Source organism: Ranitomeya variabilis, chromosome 7, assembly GCF_051348905.1.
Source record: "Ranitomeya variabilis isolate aRanVar5 chromosome 7, aRanVar5.hap1, whole genome shotgun sequence".
Lineage (NCBI taxonomy): Eukaryota > Metazoa > Chordata > Amphibia > Anura > Dendrobatidae > Ranitomeya > Ranitomeya variabilis.
This window is the reverse complement of record NC_135238.1, coordinates 9640350-9662999: the sequence shown is the minus strand read 5'-3', so window position 1 is coordinate 9662999 and position 22650 is coordinate 9640350. Positions and strand designations below refer to the sequence as shown.

At 53.6% G+C, this 22650-nt stretch overlaps 1 protein-coding gene across 1 annotated transcript; it reads left to right on the top strand.

Annotated features, from left to right (window-relative positions):
* The first annotated feature begins 11937 nt into the window (after positions 1-11937).
* Positions 11938-20278, top strand: CTF1 (cardiotrophin 1). The gene is made up of 3 exons (XM_077273888.1): positions 11938-12066; positions 17539-17657; positions 18911-20278. The coding sequence occupies exons 1-3, from the start codon at positions 12051-12053 to the stop codon at positions 19337-19339; spliced, it is 564 nt and encodes a 187-aa protein (XP_077130003.1). The 5' UTR covers positions 11938-12050; the 3' UTR covers positions 19340-20278.
* Positions 20279-22650: the final 2372 nt, after the last annotated feature.

Below are 22650 nucleotides of genomic sequence, written 5' to 3'. Positions count from 1 at the left end.
AGAGAGACACCCATCACCCCTGCCACCAGAGACCTAGAGACCCATCACTCTTGTCACCAGAGACCCATCCATCATTGCTGCACCAGAGACCCATCACGCCTGCCACCAGAGACCTAGAGACCCATCACCCCTGCCACGAGAGACCTAGAGACCCATCACCCTGCCACCAGAGAGCTATCACTCTTGTTACCAGAGATCCATCCATCTTTCCTGTCACCAGAGACCCATCACCTCTGCAACCAGAGACCTAGAGACTTATCACTCTTGTCACCAGAGACCCACCCATCATTGCTGCACCAGAGACTCATCAGCCCTGCCACCAGAGACCTAGAGACCCATCACCCCTGCCACGAGAGACCTAGAGACCCATCACTCTTGTCACCAGAGACCCATCCATCATTCCTGCCACCAGAGACCCATCATACCTACAAGAGACCTAGAGACTCATCACTCTTGTCACCAGAGATCCATCCATCATTCCTGTCACCAGAGACCCACCACCCCTGCCACCAGAGACCTAGAGACCCATCACCCCGGCCACGAGAGACCAAGAGACCCATCACCACTGGCACCAGAGACCTAGAGACCCATCACTCTTGTCACCAGAGACCCATCCATCATTCCTGCACCAGAGACCCATCACCCCTGCCACGAGAGAACTAGAGAATCATCGCTCGTTACCAGAGACCCATCCATCATTCCTGTCACCAGAGACCCACCACCCCTGCCACCAGAGACCTAGAGACCCATCACCCCGGCCACGAGAGACCAAGAGACCCATCACCACTGGCACCAGAGACCTAGAGACCCATCACTCTTGTCACCAGAGACCCATCCATCATTCCTGCACCAGAGACCCATCACCCCTGCCACGAGAGAACTAGAGAATCATCGCTCGTTACCAGAGACCCATCCATCATTCCTGTCACCAGAGACCCATCACCCCTGCCACCAGAGACCTAGAGACCCATCACTCTTGTCACCAGAGACCCATCCATCATTCCTGCCACTAGAGACCCATCACCCCTGCCACAAGAGACCTAGAGACTCATCACTCTTGTCACCAGAGATCCATCCATCATTCCTGTCACCAGAGATCCATCACCCCTGCCACCAGAGACCTAGAGACCCATCACCCCGGCCACGAGAGACCTAGAGACCCATCACCACTGGCACCAGAGACCTAGAGACCCATCCCTCCTGTCACCAGAGGCCCATCCATTATTCCTGCACCGGAGACCCATCACCCCTGCCACCAGAGACCTAGAGACCCATCACCCGGTCCATGAAAGACCTAGAGACCCATCACTCTTGTTACCAGAGACCCATCCATCACTCCTGCCACCAGAGACCTAGAGACCCATCACCCCGGCCACCAGAGACCTATCACTACTGGCACCAGAGACCTAGAGACACATCACCCCTGCCACGAGAGACCTAGAGACCCATCACTCTTGTCACCAGAGACCCATCACCCCTGCCACCAGAGACCTAGAGACCCATCACCCCTGCCACGAGAGACCTAGAGACCCATCAATCTTGTCACCAGAGTCCCATCCATCATTCCTGTCACCAGAACCCCATCACCCCTGCACAAGAGACATAGAGACCCATCACTCTTGTCACGAGAGATCCATCCATCATTTGTGCCCCAAGAGACCCCTCACCCCTGCCACCAGAGACCTATCACCCTTGTCACGAGAGATCTAGAGACCCATCACTACTGGCACCAGAAACCTAGAGACCCATCACTCTTGTCACCAGAGATCCATCCATCATTCCTGTCACCAGAGACCCATCATCCCTGCCACCAGAGACCTAGAGACCCACCATCCCTGCCAATAGAGACCCATCACCCCTGACACCAGAGACCCAGCACCACTGCCACCAGAGGCCCCTTATGACTGACACCAGAGATCCATCGCCGCTGCTGCCATGTTTCTCTAATGCTGGACAATCCCGTTAAGAAAAAGACCCTACTAGCTGTGATTATCTCCCCAAACTATAACTCCTCATCCGACTCCACATATGTCGATGGTTTCCTAGAACCTGGGTCCACACGTCAGCCGTCACCTCCATCTGGAGTTCTTCCCAGTTCCGGGAATTACTGTTTTCCCTCAATCCTCCGTATTTCTCAGTATTACAGACGAGCGGCTTCAGCTTTAAAGGGATTCACTGGAAACCGGGCCTAAGTGAGACGTTTTCTGTCTGACCACAAGCAGACGCCACCGGCCGATAAGGGGCGCTGACTTCCTGCCGCGTCGTGGTCCAGGAAACATGGCGGCTCCACCAGGACTGAGCAATGGGGTTATCTGAGGAATTCATCACTTTCCGTAAGGAGTGGCGCAATATTCCAGCTCCGATCGTGACCGCGGACGTCTTACTGATGGGGCAAAATTCCTAGAAAGCCACAAGAACTGGCGCAAAATCTCGCTTCCCCCCTGATTCTTTCATTATCGTCCCTATGACCGCGGAAAAAAAAGCACCGAAACTACAGAAAAATTCTTGCGGTTTCGTAATGCGGTTTTTGACCGCGCAGGAAAAACATGTAAAATAAATGCGTTCACCTGTCAAAACTGCATAAAAAATGTCCGCCCAGGAGCATGTTCACAAGACGCCATCACGCCGCTTTTTCACAGTTTTCCTGACTTCACTCTAAAATTCTGCGCGGTTTTTACCACAATTTTTGAAGAGTGCGATAAAACATGGCACAAATTTGACAAATTGTCCAAAAACATGAAACTGACGAAAGTGTCTCCTAATGCGATTTCTGCAAACTCTTTTTAAAAATTGCAGCAAAGTCCTCCTGTGAGGCAGCGACTAAGAATTTAGCATCACTTTTCGGTTACGTTCACACGTTGCGGCTGCAGCGCAGATTGATTTTCAGCAATTTTCGATTATCTGGTGTAAATTATTGGGTCACCAGCGCTGCGCACGTGCCGATAAAAAAAAGTGATCGGAGCAGAAGAATAGCTTAGATTTTAAGACTGAAAATCGTGCAAAAAACTAAAAAACTGCAAACGCCTCTTACATTTGCCTCAATGAAATCCTGTAAGAAGAAGCTGAGTGAAAACTCCTACGTTTTTCTGGAGGAATTTGGAAAATTTCTGACCTAAAAATGATCATTTCTCGCCCCCATGATCAGCTCTCGCCCCCCACGATCAGTTCTCAGCCCCCCATGATCAGCTCTCGCCCCATGATCAGCTCTCGCCCTCATGATCAGCTCTCGCCCCCCATGATCAGCTCTCGCCCCCCATGATCAGCTCTCTCCCCCCACGATCAGCTCTCTCCCCCCATGATCAGCTGTCGCCCCCCACGATCAGTTCTCGGCCCCCCATGATCAGCTCTCGCCCCCATGATCAGCTCTCCCCCCATGATCAGCTCTCGCCCCATGATCAACTCTCGCCCCCCATGATCAGTTCTTGCCCCCCATGGTCAGCTCTCGCCTCCCATGATCAGCTCTCGCCCCACATGATCAGCTCTCCCCCATGATCAGTTCTCGCCCCCCATAATTAGCTCTCGCCCCCCATGATCAGATCTCACCCCCCATGTTCAGCTCTCGCCCCCCATGATCAGTTCTCGCCCCCCATGATCAGCTCTCGCCCCCATGATCAGCTCTCGCCCCCCATGATCAGTTCTCGCCCCCCATGATCAGCTCTCGCCCCCATGATCAGCTCTCGCCCCCCCATGATCAGCTCTCGCCCCCCATGTTCAGCTCTCGCCCCCCATGATCAGTTCTCTCCCCCATGATCAGCTCTCGCCCCCCATGATCAGTTCTCGCCCCCCATGATCAGTTCTCGCCCCCATGATCAGCTCTCGCCCCCATGATCAGCTCTCGCCCCCATGATCAGTTCTCCCCCCATGATCAGCTCTCATCCCCATGATCAGCTCTCGCCCCCCATGATCAGCTCTCGCCCCCCATGATCAGTTCTCGCCCTCCCATGATCAGCTCTCCCCCCATGATCAGCTCTCGCCCCCATGATCAGCTCTCGCCCCTTATGATCAGCTCTCCCCCCCATGATCAGTTCTCCCCCCATAATCAGCTCTCGCCCCTTATGATCAGCTTTCTCCCCATGATCAGTTCTCGCCCCCATGATCAGCTCTCGTCCCATGATCAGCTTTCGCCCCCATGATCAGTTCTCCCCCCCATAATCAGCTCTCCCCCCATGATCAGTTCTCGCCCCCATGATCAGCTCTCGTCCCCCCATGATCAGCTCTCGCCCCCCATGATCAGTTCTCCCCCATGATCAGTTCTCACCCCCCATGATCAGCTCTCGCCTCCCATGATCAGCTCTCGCACCCCCATTGTTCAGCTCTCGCCCCCCATGATCAGCTCTCACCCCCATGATCAGCTCTTCCCCCCATGATAAGCTCTCGCCCCATGATCAGTTCTCCCCCATGATAAGCTCTCGCCCCCCATGATCAGCTCTCGCCCCCATGAGTTCTCCCCCCCATAATCAGCTCTCGCCCCCCCATGATCAGCTCTCGCCCCCATGATCAGCTCTCGCCCCCATGATCAGTTCTCACCCCCATGATCAGCTCTCGCCCCCCCATGATCAGCTCTTGTCCCCATGATCAGTTCTCCCCCCCATAATCAGCTCTCGCCCCCCCATGATCAGCTCTCGCCCCCGTGATCAGTTCTCCCATGATCAGTTCTCGCCCCCCCATGATCAGCTCTCGCCCCCCATGATCAGCTCTTGCCCCCATGATCAGCTCTCGCCTCCCATGATCAGCTCTCACCCCCCATGATCAGTTCTCCCATGATCAGTTCTCGCCCCCCCATGATCAGCTCTCGCCCCCCATGATCAGCTCTCGCCCCCCATGATCAGCTCTCGCCCCATGATCAGTTCTCCTCCCTATGATAAGCTCTCGCCCCCATGATCAGCTTTCCCCCCCATGATCAGCTCTCCCCTCCCATGATCAGCTCTCGCCCCCCCATGATCAGTTCTCGCCCCCATGATCAGTTCTCGCCCCCCATGATCAGCTCTCACCCCCCATGATCAGCTCTCACCACCCTTGATCAGTTCTCCCCCCCATGATCAGCTCTCGCCCCCATGATCAGTTCTCCCCCCATGATCAGCTCTCGCCCACATGATCAGTTCTCCCCCCCATGATCAGCTCTCGCCCCCATGATCAGTTCTCCCCCCATGATCAGTTCTCCCCCCCATGATCAGTTCTCCCCTGTTATGGTTTCCAATGGCAAGGAAACATCAGAAGCATAGAATAAACGGACAAGCTCTCGGGTGATGGAAACTAGAGCTGACCGCGATGCTAAACCTACACACCACACTAGACGTAGCCAGGGGGCATTCCTGCGTTGTCTCTAGATGCCGCGCGCCAGCCGGAGAACTAACTACCCCTGGTAGAAGAAACACAGTCCTGGCTTGCCTCCAGAGAATGTCCCCACAGGAGATAGCAGCCCCCCACATATAATAACGGTGAGAGCAGATGAAAAGACACACGTAGTATGAAAGCAGATTTAGCACAGAGAGGCCCGCTAACTAAATAGCAGAAAGATACAACAGAGGACTTCGCGGTCAGCTGCAAAACCCTTCAAAACACCATCCTGAAATTACCTTAACTCATGTGACAACTCATGACACCGGAGTGGTAATTTCAGCCCAACAAGAGCTTCCAGCTGCAGATACACATAAGTGCAAACTGGACAAAACATACAAAAATAGACTTAAGGACTAAAGTGTCCAACTTAGCTGAGCAGAAAACTGGGAGCAGGAACATGCAACAGAATCACTCTGGATATATTGATGGCCAGCATTAGAATGACTGAGGAGCAAGGTTAAATAGGATACTCCCACATCCTGATAGGAACAGGTGAACTGAGAAGGCAAAGCTTGCAGGACACCAGTACCACAAGAGACCACCGGGGGAGCCCACGAACCGAATCACAACACTCCCCCCATGATCAGCTCTCGCCCCCATGATCAGTTCTCCCCCCCATGATCAGCTCTCGCCCCCATGATCAGTTCTCCCCCCATGATCAGTTCTCGCCCCCCATGATCAGCTCTCGCCCCCCATGATCAGTTCCCCCCCCATGATCAGTTCTCGGCCCCCCATGATCAGCTCTCGACTCCCATGATCAGCTCTCGCCCCCATGATCAGCTCTCGCCCCATGATCAGCTCTCGCCCCCATGATCAGTTCTCCCTCCCATGATAAGCTCTCGCCCCCATGATCAGCTCTCGCCCCCCATGATCAGTTCTCCCCCCATGATCAGCTCTCGCCCCCATGATCAGCTCTCGCCCCCCATGATCAGTTCTCGCCCCCATGATCAGCTCTCGCCCCCCCATGATCAGCTCTTGTCCCCATGATCAGTTCTCCCCCCCCCATAACCAGCTCTTGCCCCCCCATGATCAGCTCTCGCCCTCCATGATCAGTTCTCCCATGATCAGTTCTCGCCCCCCATGATCAGTTCTCTGTTATGATGACCTGGTGGTTAGGAGCACTAGGAATGACCTGATGAGCAAACTAGTAATATAGGACAAGCTCTGGGAAGTGGGAGCTCTGCTGACTGCAACCCCTAATCCTATCACAACAACTAGAAATAGCCGTGGAGCGTACCTAACTCTGCCTAGACGCCTCTTCACAGCCTAAGAGCTAACTACCCCTAAAGATAGAAAATTAAGCCTACCTTGCCTCAGAGAAATTCCCCAAAGAAAAAGGCAGCCCCCCACACATATTGACTGTGAGTTAAGATGGAAGTCACAAACACAGGAATGAAATAGGTTTCAGCAAAGGAGGCCAGACTTAACTAAACAGACTGAGGATAGAAAAGGTATCTTTGCGGTCAGCATAAAAAACTACCAAAAAACCACGCAGAGTGTGCAAAACAGACCCCCGCACCGACTCACGGCGCGGAGGTGCCACTCTGCATCCCAGAGCTTCCAGCTAGCAAGGCAAAATCATGATAGCAAGCTGGACAAGAAAACAGTGGTAAACAAATAAGCTAGCAGGGACTTAGCTTTTGCTGGAGTAGACAGGTCATCTGAAAGATCCAAGAGAGAACTGAATCAGTACTAGGACATTGACAGCTGGCATCAAGTAACGATCTGAGTGGAGTTAAATAGAGCAGCCAGCCTAGAACTAAACGAGGTCAGCTGAGGAAAGAACCTCAGAACCAGCAGCTCCACTCACAGCCACCAGAGGGAGTCCATGGACAGAACTCGCCGAAGTATCATTCATAACCAAAGGAGGGAGTTCGAGAACAGAATTCACATCAGTTCTCCCATGATCAGTTCTCGCCTCCCATGATCAGCTCTCACCCCCCCCATGATCAGCTCTCGCCCCATGATCAGTTCTTCTCCATGATAAGCTCTCGCCCCCATGATCAGCTCTCGCCCCCATGATCAGCTCTCGCCCCCCATGATCAGCTCTCGCCCCCATGATGAGTTCTCCCCCCCATAATCAGCTCTCGCCCCCCCATGATCAGCTCTCGCCTCCCATGATCAGCTCTCGTCCCCCCATGATCAGCTCTCGCCCCCATGATCAGTTCTCGCCCCCATGATCAGCTCTCGCCCCCCCATGATCAGCTCTTGTCCCCATGATCAGTTCTCTTCCCCATAATCAGCTCTCGCCCCCCCATGATAAGCTCTCGCCCCCCATGATCAGTTCTCCCATGATCATTTCTCGCCCACCATGATCAGCTCTCGCCCCCCATGATCAGCTCTCGCCCCCCATGATCAGCTCTCGCCTCCCATGATTAGATCTCACCCCCCATGATCAGCTCTCCCCCCATGATCAGCTCTCACCCCCATGATCAGCTCTCCCCCCCATGATCAGCTCTCCCCTCCCATGATCAGCTCTCGCCCCCCCATGATCAGCTCTCACCCCCCATGATCAGTTCTCGACCCCATGATCAGTTCTCGCCCCCCATGATCAGCTCTCGCCCCCATGATCAGCTCTCACCCCCCATGATCAGCTCTCACCACCCTTGATCAGTTCTCCCCCTTATGATCAGCTCTCGCCCCCATGATCAGCTCTCGCCCCCATGATCAGTTCTCGCCCCCATGATCAGCTCTCGCCCTCCCAAGATCAGCTCTCGCCTCCATGATCAGCTCTCGCCCCCATGATCAGTTCTCGCCCCCATGATCAGCTCTCGCCCTCCCAAGATCAGCTCTCGCCTCCATGATCAGCTCTCGCCCCCCATGATCAGTTCCCCCCCCCATGATCAGTTCTCGGCCCCCCATGATCAGCTCTCGACTCCCATGATCAGCTCTCGCCCCCATGATCAGCTCTCGCCCCATGATCAGCTCTCGCCCCCATGATCAGTTCTCCCCCCCATGATAAGCTCTCGCCCCATGATCAGTTCTCCCCCCCATGATAAGCTCTCGCCCCCATGATCAGCTCTCGCCCCCCATGATCAGCTCTCGCCCCCCATGATCAGTTCTCGCCCCCATGATCAGCTCTCGCCCCCCCATGATCAGCTCTTGTCCCCATGATCAGTTCTCCCCCCCCATAATCAGCTCTCGCCCCCCATGATCAGCTCTCGCCCCCCATGATCAGTTCTCCCATGATCAGTTCTCACCCCCCATGATCAGCTCTCGCCCCCCATGATCAGTTCTCCCATGATCAGTTCTCGCCTCCCATGATCCTCTCACCCCCCCCATGATCAGCTCTCGCCCACATGATCAGTTCTCCCCCCCATGATAAGCTCTTGCTCCATGATCAGTTCTCCTCCCCATGATAAGCTCTCGCCCCATGATCACCTCTCCCCCCCATGATCAGCTCTCCCCTCCCATGATCAGCTCTCGCCCCCCCATGATCAGCTTTCGCCCCCCATGATCAGTTCTCGCCCCCATGATCAGTTCTCGCCCCCCATGATCAGCTCTCGCCCCCATGATCAGCTCTTGCCTCCATGATCAGTTCTCCCCCCCCATGATCAGCTCTCGCCCCCATGATCAGTTCTCCCCCCATGATCAGTTCTCGCCCCCATGATCAGCTCTCGCCCCCATGATCAGTTCTCGCCCCCATGATCAGCTCTCGCCCCCATGATCAGTTCTCCCCCCCATAATCAGCTCTTGCCCCCCCATGATCAGCTCTCGCCTCCCATGATCAGCTCTCGCCCCCCATGATCAGTTCTCCCCCCATGATCAGTTCTCGGCCCCCCATGATCAGCTCTCGCCTCCCATGATCAGCTCTCGCCCCCATGATCAGCTCTTGCCCCCATGATCAGTTCTCCCCCCCCATGATCAGCTCTCGCCCCCATGATCAGTTCTCCCCCCATGATCAGCTCTCGCCCCATGATCAGCTCTCGCCCCCATGATCAGTTCTCCCCCCATAATAAGCTCTCGCCCCATGATCAGTTCTCCCCCCATGATCAGCTCTCGCCACCATGATCAGCTCTCGCCCCCCATGATCAGCTCTCCCCACATGATCAGCTCTCGCCCCCCATGATCAGCTCTCGCCCCCCATGATCAGTTCTCCCCCCCATGATCAGCTCTCACCCCACATGATCAGCTCTCACCCCCCATAAATAGCTATCACCCCCCCATGATCAGTTCTCCCCCCATGATCAGCTCTTGGCCCCCCATGATCAGCTCTCGCCCCCATGATCAGCTCTCGCCCCCCACGATCAGCTCTCCCCCCCATGATAAGCTTTCGTCCCATGATCAGTTCTCCCCCCCATGATAAGCTCTCGCCCCCATGATCAGCTCTCGCCCCCCATGATCAGCTCTCGCCCCCCATGATCAGTTCTCCCCCCCATGATCAGCTCTCGCCCCTCATGATCAGCTCTCACCCCCCATGATCAGCTCTCGCCCCCCATGATCAGCTCTCCCCCCATGATCAGCTCACCCCCCATGATCAGCTCTCCCCCCATGATCAGCTCTCGCCCCCCATGATCAGCTCACCCCCCATGATCAGCTCTCACCCCCCATGAACAGCTCTCGCCTCCCATGATCAGCTCTCGCCCCCCATGATCAGCTCTCCCCCATGATCAGCTCTCGCCCCCCATGATCAGCTCTCGCCCCCCATGATCAGTTCTCCCCCCCATGATCAGCTCTCGCCCCCCATGATCAGCTCTCACCCCCCATGATCAGCTCTCACCCCCCATGAACAGCTCTCGCCTCCCATGATCAGCTCTCGCCCCCCATGATCAGCTCTCGCCCCCCATGATCAGTTCTCCCCCCCATGATAAGCTCTCGCCCCATGATCAGTTCTCCCCCATGATAAGCTCTCGCCCCATGAACAGTTCTCCCCCCCATGATAAGCTCTCACCCCCATGATCAGCTCTCACCCCCCATGAACAGCTCTCGCCTCCCATGATCAGCTCTCGCCCCCCATGATCAGCTCTCGCCCCCCATGATCAGTTCTCCCCCCCATGATCAGCTCTCGCCCCCCATGATCAGTTCTCCCCCCCATGATAAGCTCTCACCCCATGATCAGTTCTCCCCCCATAAGCTCTCGCCCCATGATCAGTTCTCCCCCCCCATGATCAGCTCTCGCCCCCATGATCAGCTCTCGCCCCATGATCAGCTCTCGCCCCCCATGATCATCTCTCGCCCCCATGATCAGTTCTCGCCCCCCATGATCTGTTCTCCCCCCCATGATCAGCTCCCCCCCCCATGATCAGCTCTCGCCCCATGATCAGCTCTCCCCCCATGATCAGCTCTCGCCTCCCATGATCAGTTCTCGCCCCCATGATCAGCTCTCGCCGCCCATGATCAGTTCTCACCCCCATAAGCTCTCGCCCCATGATCAGTTCTCCCCCCCCATGAACAGCTCTCACTCCCCATGATCAGCTCTCGCCCCCATGATCAGCTCTCGCCCCATGATCAGCTCTCGCCCCCCATGATCATCTCTCGCCCCCATGATCAGTTCTCGCCCCCCATGATCTGTTCTCCCCCCCATGATCAGCTCTCCCCCCATGATCAGCTCTCGCCCCCCATGATCAGTTCTCGCCCCCATGATCAGCTCTCCCCCCATGATCAGTTCTCTCCCCCCATGATCAGCTCTCACCCCCCATGATCAGCTCTCTCCCCCCATGATCAGCTCTCTCCCCCCATGATCATTTCTCGCCCCCCCATGATCAGCTCTCACCCCCCATGATCAGCTCTCTCCCCCCATGATCAGCTCTCGCCCCCCATGATCAGTTCTCGCCCCCCATGATCAGCTCTCACCCCCATGATCAGCTCTCGCCCCCCCATGATCAGCTCTCACCCCCATGATCAGTTCTCGCCCCCCATGATCAGCTCTCGCCCCCATGATCAGCTCTCGCCCCCGCATGATCAGCTCTCGCCCCCCATGATCAGCTCTCCCCAAAGATCAGCTCTCGCCCCCCATGATCAGCTCTCTCCCCCCCATGATCAGTTCTCGACCCCCCATGATCAGTTCTCGACCCCCCATGATCAGCTCTCGCCCCCATGATCAGTCTCCCCAAAGATCAGCTCTCGCCCCCCATGATCAGCTCTCCCCAAAGATCAGCTCTCGCCCCCCATGATCAGCTCTCTCCCCCCCATGATCAGTTCTCGACCCCCCATGATCAGCTCTCTCCCCCCATGATCAGCTCTCGCCCCCATGATCAGTCTCCCCAAAGATCAGCTCTCGCCCCCCATGATCAGCTCTCGCCCCCCATGATCAGCTCTCGCCCCCCCATGATCAGCTCTCGCCCCCATGATCAGTTCTCCCCCCCATGATCAGCTCTCGGCCCCCATGATCAGCTCTCGCCCCCCATGATCAGTTCTCCCCCCCATGATCAGCTCTCGGCCCCCATGATCAGCTCTCGCCCCCCATGATCAGCTCTCGCCCCCCATGGTCAGCTCTCGGCCCCCATGATCAGCTCTCACCCCCCATGATCAGCTCTCGCCCCCCATGATCAGCTCTCGCCCCCATGATCAGCTCTCGCCCCCCATGATCAGCCTTCGCCCCCCGGTGCTGAGCAGCAGGCGGTGGGGGAGGGGGCGCGGTGTGACGTCATCACGGGGGAGAACTTCCAGAGAAACTTGTTGGTGGGCGGAGCCCGGACTCGGGATAAAGGAGGGAGATCGTCTGCAGCTGGGAGACTCCGGAGAAACCGCTGCTGGAGCCTGCGGCCGGGATGGAGGTCATCACAGGTAGGACTACAACTCCCAACAAGCCCACAGAACTGCTGGCCATAGTCCTAGAAACGTCCCCGTGAGACGCCTGACTGTGCAGAACTACAACTCCCAGCATGTGAGACTAGTGTGTGACATCTATATGTTAGGGGGGATGGGGGGGCTCGTGTGTAACCACCCCCGGCTGATAACAGAGAGCAACAGATAGAAGTCAGCTATGGGACTCCAGCAGTTGTGGGACTATAAGTACAAGCATGCCCCAGGGGTCCTGACTGATAGCGGGGGAGACAGCCGAGAGCTGGAAGAAGGTGACCCCCGTGTATCTAAGCCTGAGGTATCTCATCTGCACGGCTCAGCAGTCAGTATCACACAGGACAGGATTAGATACACAGCTCAGCAGACAGTATCACACAGGAGAGGATTAGATACACGGCTCAGCAGTCAGTATCACACAGGAGAGGATTAGATACACGGCTCAGCAGTCAGTATCACACAGGAGAGGATTAGATACACGGCTCAGCAGTCAGTATCACACAGGAGAGGATTAGATACACGGCTCAGCAGTCAGTATCACACAGGAGAGGATTAGATACATGGCTCAGCAGTCAGTATCACACAGGAGAGGATTAGATACACGGCTCAGCAGTCAGTATCACACAGGAGAGGATTAGATACACGGCTCAGCAGTCAGTATCACACAGGAGAGGATTAGATACACGGCTCAGCAGACAGTATCACACAGGATAGGATTAGATACACGGCTCAGCAGGCAGTATCACACAGGAGAGGATTAGATACACGGCTCAGCAGACAGTATCACACAGGAGAGGATTAGATACACGGCTCAGCAGACAGTATCACACAGAAGAGGATTAGATACACGGCTCAGCAGTCAGTATCACACAGGAGAGGATTAGATACACGGCTCAGCAGTCAGTATCACACAGGATAGGATTAGATACACGGCTCAGCAGACAGTATCACACAGGACAGGATTAGATACACAGCTCAGCAGTCAGTATCACACAGGATAGGATTAGATACACGGCTCAGCAGTCAGTATCACACAGGACAGGATTAGATACACAGCTCAGCAGTCAGTATCACACAGGACAGGATTAGATACACAGCTCAGCAGTCAGTATCACACAGGAGAGGATTAGATACACGGCTCAGCAGTCAGTATCACACAGGATAGGATTAGATACATGGCTCAGCAGTCAGTATCACACAGGAGAGGATTAGATACACGGCTCAGCAGTCAGTATCACACAGGAGAGGATTAGATACACGGCTCAGCAGTCAGTATCACACAGGATAGGATTAGATACACAGCTCAGCAGTCAGTATCACACAGGAGAGGATTAGATACACGGCTCAGCAGTCAGTATCACACAGGAGAGGATTAGATACACGGCTCAGCAGTCAGAATCACACAGGATAGGATTAGATACACAGCTCAGCAGTCAGAATCACACAGGATAGGATTAGATACACAGCTCAGCAGTCAGTATCACACAGGAGAGGATTAGATACACGTCTCAGCAGTCAGTATCACACAGGAGAGGATTAGATACACAGCTCAGCAGTCAGTATCACACAGGAGAGGATTAGATGCACAGCTCAGCAGTCAGAATCACACAGGATAGGATTAGATACAGCTCAGCAGTCAGTATCACACAGGAGAGGATTAGATACTCGGCTCAGCAGACAGTATCACACAGGACAGGATTAGATACACGGCTCAGCAGACAGTATCACACAGGAGAGGATTAGATACACGGCTCAGCAGACAGTATCACACAGGAGAGGATTAGATACACAGCTCAGCAGACAGTATCACACAGGAGAGGATTAGATGCACAGCTCAGCAGTCAGTATCACACAGGAGAGGATTAGATGCACAGCTCAGCAGTCAGAATCACACAGGATAGGATTAGATACAGCTCAGCAGTCAGTATCACACAGGATAGGATTAGATACACGGCTCAGCAGACAGTATCACACAGGAGAGGATTAGATACACAGCTCAGCAGTCAGTATCACACAGGAGAGGATTAGATACACAGCTCAGCAGACAGTATCACACAGGATAGGATTAGATACAATGGATCAGCACACAGTATCACACAGGAGAGGACTAGATACACGGCTCAGCAGTCAGTATCACACAGGATAGGATTAGATACACAGCTCAGCAGACAGTATCACACAGGAGAGGATTAGATACACAGCTCAGCAGTCAGTATCACACAGGAGAGGATTAGATACACAGCTCAGCAGACAGTATCACACAGGATAGGATTAGATACAATGGATCAGCAGACAGTATCACACATGATAGGATTAGATACACAGCTCAGCAGACAGTATCACACAGGAGAGGATTAGATACACGGCTCAGCAGACAGTATCACACAGGAGAGGATTAGATACACGGCTCAGCAGACAGTATCACACAGGATAGGATTAGATACACTGCTCAGCAGACAGTATCACACAGGAGAGGATTAGATACACAGCTCAGCAGTCAGTATCACACAGGAGAGGATTAGATACACAGCTCAGCAGACAGTATCACACAGGATAGGATTAGATACAATGGATCAGCAGACAGTATCACACATGATAGGATTAGATACACAGCTCAGCAGACAGTATCACACATGATAGGATTAGATACACAGCTCAGCAGACAGTATCACACAGGAGAGGATTAGATACACGGCTCAGCAGACAGTATCACACAGGAGAGGATTAGATACACGGCTCAGCAGACAGTATCACACAGGATAGGATTAGATACACTGCTCAGCAGACAGTATCACACAGGAGAGGATTAGATACACGGCTCAGCAGTGAGTATCACACAGGAGAAGATTAGATACACGGCTCAGCAGTCAGTATCACACAGGATAGGATTAGATACACAGCTCAGCAGACAGTATCACACAGGAGAGGATTAGATACACGGCTCAGCAGACAGTATCACACAGGAGAGGATTAGATACACGGCTCAGCAGACAGTATCACACAGGATAGGATTAGATACACTGCTCAGCAGACAGTATCACACAGGAGAGGATTAGATACACGGCTCAGCAGTGAGTATCACACAGGAGAAGATTAGATACACGGCTCAGCAGTGAGTATCACACAGGATAGGATTAGATACACGGCTCAGCAGTCAGTATCACACAGGAGAGGATTAGATACACAGCTCAGCAGTCAGTATCACACAGGAGAGGATTAGATACACTGCTCAGCAGTCAGTATCACACAGGAGAGGATTAGATACACGGCTCAGCAGACAGTATCACACAGGAGAGGATTAGATACACTGCTCAGCAGACAGTATCACACAGGAGAGGATTAGATACACGGCTCAGCAGTGAGTATCACACAGGAGAAGATTAGATACACGGCTCAGCAGTCAGTATCACACAGGATAGGATTAGATACACGGCTCAGCAGTCAGTATCACACAGGAGAGGATTAGATACACGGCTCAGCAGTCAGTATCACACAGGAGAGGATTAGATACACTGCTCAGCAGTCAGTATCACACAGGAGAGGATTAGATACACGGCTCAGCAGACAGTATCACACAGGAGAGGATTAGATACACGGCTCAGCAGACAGTATCACACAGGATAGGATTAGATACACGGCTCAGCAGACAGTATCACACAGGAGAGGATTAGATACACGGCTCAGCAGTGAGTATCACACAGGAGAAGATTAGATACACGGCTCAGCAGTCAGTATCACACAGGAGAGGATTAGATACACGGCTCAGCAGACAGTATCACACAGGATAGGATTAGATACACGGCTCAGCAGTCAGTATCACACAGGAGAGGATTAGATACACGGCTCAGCAGTCAGTATCACACAGGATAGGATTAGATACACGGCTCAGCAGTCAGTATCACACAGGATAGGATTAGATACACGGCTCAGCAGACAGTATCACACAGGATAGGATTAGATACACAGCTCAGCAGACAGTATCACACAGGAGAGGATTAGATACAGCTCAGCAGTCAGTATCACACAGGAGAGGATTAGATACACGGCTCAGCAGTCAGTATCACACAGGAGAGGATTAGATACACGGCTCAGCAGTCAGTATCACACAGGAGAGGATTAGATACACGGCTCAGCAGTCAGTATCACACAGGAGAGGATTAGATACACGGCTCAGCAGTCAGTATCACACAGAAGAGGATTAGATACACAGCTCAGCAGTCAGTATCACACAGGAGAGGATTAGATACAGGGCTCTTGGGGTGGCATCTGTGGTTGTTTGTGGGTGATACTTAATCTCCCAGGAATTCGGGTAATAATGCGGCCATTGTTCTCCTGTTGGCGCCTTCATATTTATGTCCTTCTTCCTCCATTCTCGGAGTCTCCGCTGTACAGGGATTTATTTTTGGTTTCTTAAAAGGACTTTTCCTCCTTAGGTAAGTTGTCGGGGGGGCCCCCCGTCCTTCCGCCAGTTGTCGGGGGGGCCCCCCATCCTTCCGCCAGTTGTCGGGGGCCCCCCGCCTGTTGTCGGGGGGGCCCCCCCTGTCCTTCCGCCAGTTGTCGGGGGGGGCCCCGGCCCTGTCCTTCCGCCAGTTGTCGGGGGGGGGCCCCCCCTGTCCTTCCGCCAGTTGTCGGGGGGGGCCCCCCCTGTCCTTCCGCCAGTTGTCGGGGGGGGGGCCCCCCCTGTCCTTCCGCCAGTTGTCGGGGGGGGCCCCCCCCTGTCCTTCCGCCAGTTGTCGGGGGGGGCCCCCCCCTGTCCTTCCGCCAGTTGTCGGGGGGGGCCCCCCCTGTCCTTCCGCCAGTTGTCGGGGGGGGGCCCCCTGTCCTTCCGTCAGTTGTCGGGGGCCCCCCCTGTCCTTCCGTCAGTCGGGGGCCCCCCCTGTCCTTCCGTCAGTTGTCGGGGGCCCCCCCTGTCCTTCCGTCAGTTGTCGGGGGCCCCCCCTGTCCTTCCGTCAGTTGTCGGGGCCCCCCCTGTCCTTCCGTCAGTTGTCGGGGCCCCCCTGTCCTTCCGTCAGTTGTCGGGGCCCCCCCTGTCCTTCCGTCAGTTGTCGGGGGCCCCCTGTCCTTCCGTCAGTTGTCGGGGCCTCCCGTCCTTCCGTCAGTTGTCGGGGCCTCCCGTCCTTCCGTCAGTTGTCGGGGCCTCCCCTGTCCTTCCGTCAGTTGTCGGGGCCCCCCCTGTCCTTCCGTCAGTTGTCGGGGCCTCCCGTCCTTCCGTCAGTTGTCGGGGCCTCCCGTCCTTCCGTCAGTTGTCGGGGCCTCCCGTCCTTCCGTCAGTTGTCGGGGCCTCCCGTCCTTCCGTCAGTTGTCGGGGCCTCCCGTCCTTCCGTCAGTTGTCGGGGCCTCCCGTCCTTCCGTCAGTTGTCGGGGCCTCCCGTCCTTCCGTCAGTTGTCGGGGCCTCCCGTCCTTCCGTCAGTTGTCAGGCCCCCTCCTGGTCACTAACCTTCTCTTGTTGTCGATAGAACACCTGGCTGGAATCCTGAGCCGCTCACAGGAGCAGGATGGGAAGGAGGCGAAGCGGCAGGCGCTCCTGCTGGTCACCATGGCGAAGTCTCAGGCCGACACCCTGGTGGAGACGTATGTAAGTGGCATCTGGGGACGTGGGGGTGATGTGGACCGGGACCCCCAATACGAGGGGATGGGAAGGTTTTACAAGTCCGGGTCCAGGTGTCATGTTCCTGTCTGGACCATTATCTATGGTCATCAGACTGTAATTAAAGACTAGGGAACCTTTTTCTTTAATTTGTCGAGCAGATTTTTTGTAAAGTTATGAATCAGAAAAAAGGAAGCAAAAGGCAATGGAGTAGATTGAAAATGCCCTTGTGAAAGTTCAGCTTTAGCTGCCTAGTTCATGCTCCTTTTACAAGATGCTTTGAACTGCTGCTATAGCAAGAATCTGAATTCTGAGCATGGAGGGAGAGGAGCAGAGACGCTCATACAGGGAGAGGGTCTGTAATTGGTGTGTGCACTATGGATTCTTGCTAGAACAGCAGCTCAAAACAGCTTCTACAAGGATATGAATTAGGCAGATAAAACAGCACTTTCAGCATTGTGCTTGTCACATATTCCAGTTCCTTTTCTTACTGTTCTAGCTGTCTAGCTTGGGGTTTGTTTTTCACTAGCTGCTTTGAACTGCTGCTCTAGCTAAGATCTGCACGCAAACATGAACACTCTCCCTGTGTGAGCTTCTCTGCACCCCCACCCCGTGCTCAGACACAGAGTGTTTGTACATAGCGTTTGGGTAAAAAAATTCCAGAGCAGCAGTTCAAAGCAGCTTTTAAAAAAGCATGAACTAGGCAGATAAATCGGCATTTTCAGCAGGCTGTTTTGGATAGAAGGATCCAAAATAAGGTAATGGAGTATAATGAAAATATTCATAACTTTACAAAAACTGATCAATAAGTTAAAAAAGAAATGTTCCTAGAACATTCTACTTAACGAGGATCATCAAATGACCATGTGGTGGACCTTGAAGGAAAGGGGTCTCTATGTTCCTCTGATGGTGGTTGCATTGGGGACAACTATTACTCTTGATATTTTAGGAGGGTAGAATAGAAGACTAGCAGAATTGTGAATGCAGCTCTGGAAGTGTCTGGTTTTCTGCACTTACTGTGGCCATGTGGATGAATCCTTAGACCTGATTTACTGCTCTCGTCTTGTCACCTTGTTCCAGTTGTCGGTTCTGTTGGAGTCACACGGTATTTTTAGCTGTCTCCTCTGCTCCGATACCTACCTACGTGTAATGTTTCCAGGCAGTGACTTCACCCCCTTTAAAATAATCTTTCTAATCTCCCATGTCTGCTCCAGTAACTCGCATCTTTCATCTCCCCATAGCTCGGTCAACAAGGGCCTCCGTTCTCCGACAATGGAAGTGCCGTCCCTCAGTCAAAGATCAAAGACCTGCCGTCCCTGGAGCACAGCAGCCTCCCGTCCTCTCCGTGGAAGCGCCTGGCTCTGAGCCTCAGTGCCCTCTCCTCGCTCAGCGAGTGGTTGGCTTCTGTCCTTCTCTGGCAGAGGTCCCTCAATCCTAAAGCGTGGGAGCTTCTCAATCTCCTAGAAATCGCAGAAAATAACTCCCGAGCCGTCAGCTCTAATCTGGCCACCATCCTGGGGCGGCAAGATATCTCTTCTCCTTCTCTGACGACTCTTTCCACCACCATAAAGAAGAAGGTGGCCGGGTACATGGTCTGTAAGAGCTTTTACGAGTGGCTCAGTCAGACTGAAAGGGACCTGGTGATCCTCCTGGCAGAAAGCTCTGTGTAGATCCCTTCCACCAGTATGACTTATCGGACACTACCTTACTAACCAGACCCTTCCTTGGACACTTCCAGTTAGAACATGTCTACCTCAACGAGGACAAAAGTTGTAAAATTGACTTCATTTTGGACTGAGGCTTCAGAGGTAGGCAGCATGACCAAGCATTTAGGCCGTGCCAGGGTCCAGCGGTGGACAAGACTTCTTCTCATTCCAACTGAAGGACACTTGTCGTTGCACTGGGGTGATGACATCTTGGGTAGAGTTGTCTCATGTTTCGAAGTTCACCCATGATCCAAGAGGTGATATCAAACGTCAATGGAGAATAACTTGCCTAAAATTTGGACAAAGTCTCTTCTGCCCTGGAAGGTCTTCAGTCTTTGCTCGTCTTGAAGCAGGACTTCTAAGGTTGTAGACTCTACTGGTTCTCCTCGTGACCTTTCTTCTCTCAGCATCACAGCTCCAGTCTCTGACCCGGTGAATGGAGTTGTCCCATGGACAAGTCATAATGGACGTTTGTCGAGTTCTGGGGAGTCTCATCGTTCATGTGAATTGATGAGATTTATCCCTTCTAACCTCCGGCAACCAATTGAGGTTCAGCTTCCTGGATTCTCGGCAGGTGAATTGGGACCAACTGGTTTCTCTGGTTCCTGCAGCTGGGAACAATGGACGTCACAGAAACGGGAAGATAATCTTGGACCATGTGACCTGTTGAGTCTTGGAGTATTATTTTTCTCGGTCATTGCTGGTTCTTGGCTCGACTGTCACTTATAGCCCCCAGAAATGGAGAGTGGTGGACCCGAGCCCATGGGAGCCTGCAATAGCCAGGCAGCTGATATTAATAGTTGTGAGATGTCTAAACCTGCTGTAACTTTGCTTTTATAATGTTCCATAGAATTTCTATAAATGTTTGTCTGTCCCTAATAAATAAAATCCTGGCACACGTGATCGTTACTCTTCTACCAGGTTAAAGGGGTTGTCCACCTCTTGGGAGCTGTTTTATGTGCAGGCAAGTATTCGCTGTCCTTACAAATATTGCTGTTTTGCACTGCGGAATGAGTTTATTGAGAAGCGGTCAGTGAGCTCGGGTTGTCAGGAACGTTTCTATTGCTTTTGTCTATTTTATGATCACATGAAAGGTGAATTTTCAGGGAAACAAAAATGCCTGTAAAAGTGACACGGTACAAAATTTGTAATAAATTCTTGCAATTGGGTTTCAAGTAAAATGTCGCAGACCGGCGGACGATCCGGTTTACTCCGTTGCTCCATCTGGTTGCCTCGTCGTCTTCTGCACTATTTACTGTGAGATGTAGACAAACCATCATCTAAAAAGGTCTGGTGAAAGGGAGCAAGAAAGTGGTCGCAGCTTTGGACGTGGTCGAGCCTTAGAGGTGCCCAAAAATATAGACACCGAAGCCAACAGCTGTTCTCCCACCAGACGTGCATGCTCGGTTTAGTTGAGTGTGCACGCTCTCTTACTAGGTAGAGGGTATTGGGACGTTGGCTGCAGCGCATCCTCCCCCCAATGCCCACGTTCTGCGCCCTTTACCCTTGCATCCAGATTTGGGATTCCCCATGGATATACTATAGTCTGATACATTCAGGCACCTGAAGGCGGAGGAGAGGCTGGAGGCGCCCTGCCAGTCTATAAACCGGCCTTGTTTATTTGGAGGGCTTGTCCTGGTGCATGCTGATACTAGGTCACAGCACTAGGTGCAGCGCGCATATCACTCTGTGTTAACCTGTCGCACTGGGTGGAGCGTGCATATCGTTCAGTGTTAGCTTGTGGCATTGGGTGGAGCGTGCATATCGTTCACAGTATTAACCTTTCGTATTGGGTTGAGTGTGCATATCACTCAAAGTATTAACCTTTCGCATTGGGTTGAGTGTGCATATCACTCACAGTATTAACCTTTCGCATTGGGTTGAGCGTGCATATCAGTCACAGTATTAACTTGTTGCAGTATCGTGCAGTCACACTAGGTGGAGCGTGCATATAATACACAGTATTAACTAGTCACACTGGGTGGAGCGTGCATATTGTTCGCAGTATTGAGCAGTCACACTGGGTGGAGCGTGCATATCGTTCGTAGTATTGAGCAGTCACACTGGGTGGAGCGTGCATATCGTTCGTAGTATTGAGCAGTCACACTGGGTGGAGCGTGCATATCGTTCGCAGTATTGAGCAGTCACACTGGGTGGAGCGTGCATATCATTCGCAGTAGTGAGCAGTCACACTGGGTGGAGTGTGCATATCGTTCGCAGTATTGAGCAGTCACACTGGGTGGAGCGTGCATATCGTTCACAGTATTGAGCAGTCACACTGGGTGGAGCGTGCATATCGTTCGCAGTATTGCCCTGTCTCTGTCGGAGTCTGATCCCCGGCAATGAGAGGGTTCAGGGCTTCGTTACAGTAAATCTTCTCTCCCCTCCATGGGATGGTTTTTGTGTCTGCCCTCCTGTGTACATTGCAGGAATTCTTCCCTTCCGGGGCCTCCGCCTTTGCAGCCATAATGTGCCGCTTGTACATGGGCCCCAGGTTGGCTCCGTTCCTTCCTTGCACACTGCAGAACATTCTCCTTCCATGCGTTGCGCAGACTGGTCCTTTGTGCGGCTCTATGTGATGTTCTTCTATTACCTTGTGGATAGTGAGAGGCTGCAGCTCGTTATTCACTAGAGGCAGCGGCCAGCGCCCTGGTCTGGCGGACATGATACGGGCCGCACGACAGCAGAGCGGAGGCTTTACCGTGACCAATGCCTTAAATATTTCCCATTCGGTGGGTGAGAAACCTGCAAGTTATTTACAAACATGAACTGAATATCTCTGATACAATGTAACCAGATTATCACAAATGTGACAATCGGTGCTGTGTGCGCAGGTCCTCATCAGTGAGAGAACAAGGCCCTAGCCTACCAAGAGGACGCACAGGTCCTCATCAGTGAGAGAACGAGGCCCCGGCCCACCAGGAGGACGCACAGGTCCTCATCAGTGAGAGAACGAGGCCCCGGCCCACCAGGAGCACCCACAGGTCCTCATCAGTGAGAGAACAAGGCCCCGGCCCACCAGGAAGATGCACAGGTGCTCATCAGTGAGAAAACGAGGCCCCGGCCCACCAAGTGGATGCACAGGTCCTCATTAGTGATAGAACGAGGCCCCGGCCCACCAGGAGGACGCACAGGTCCTCATCAGTGAGAACGAGGCCCCGGCCCACCAGGAGGACGCGCAGGTCCTCATCAGTGAGAGAACGAGGCCCCGGCCCACCAGGAGGACGCACAGGTCCTCATCAGTGAGAGAATGAGGCCCCGGCCCACCAGGAGGA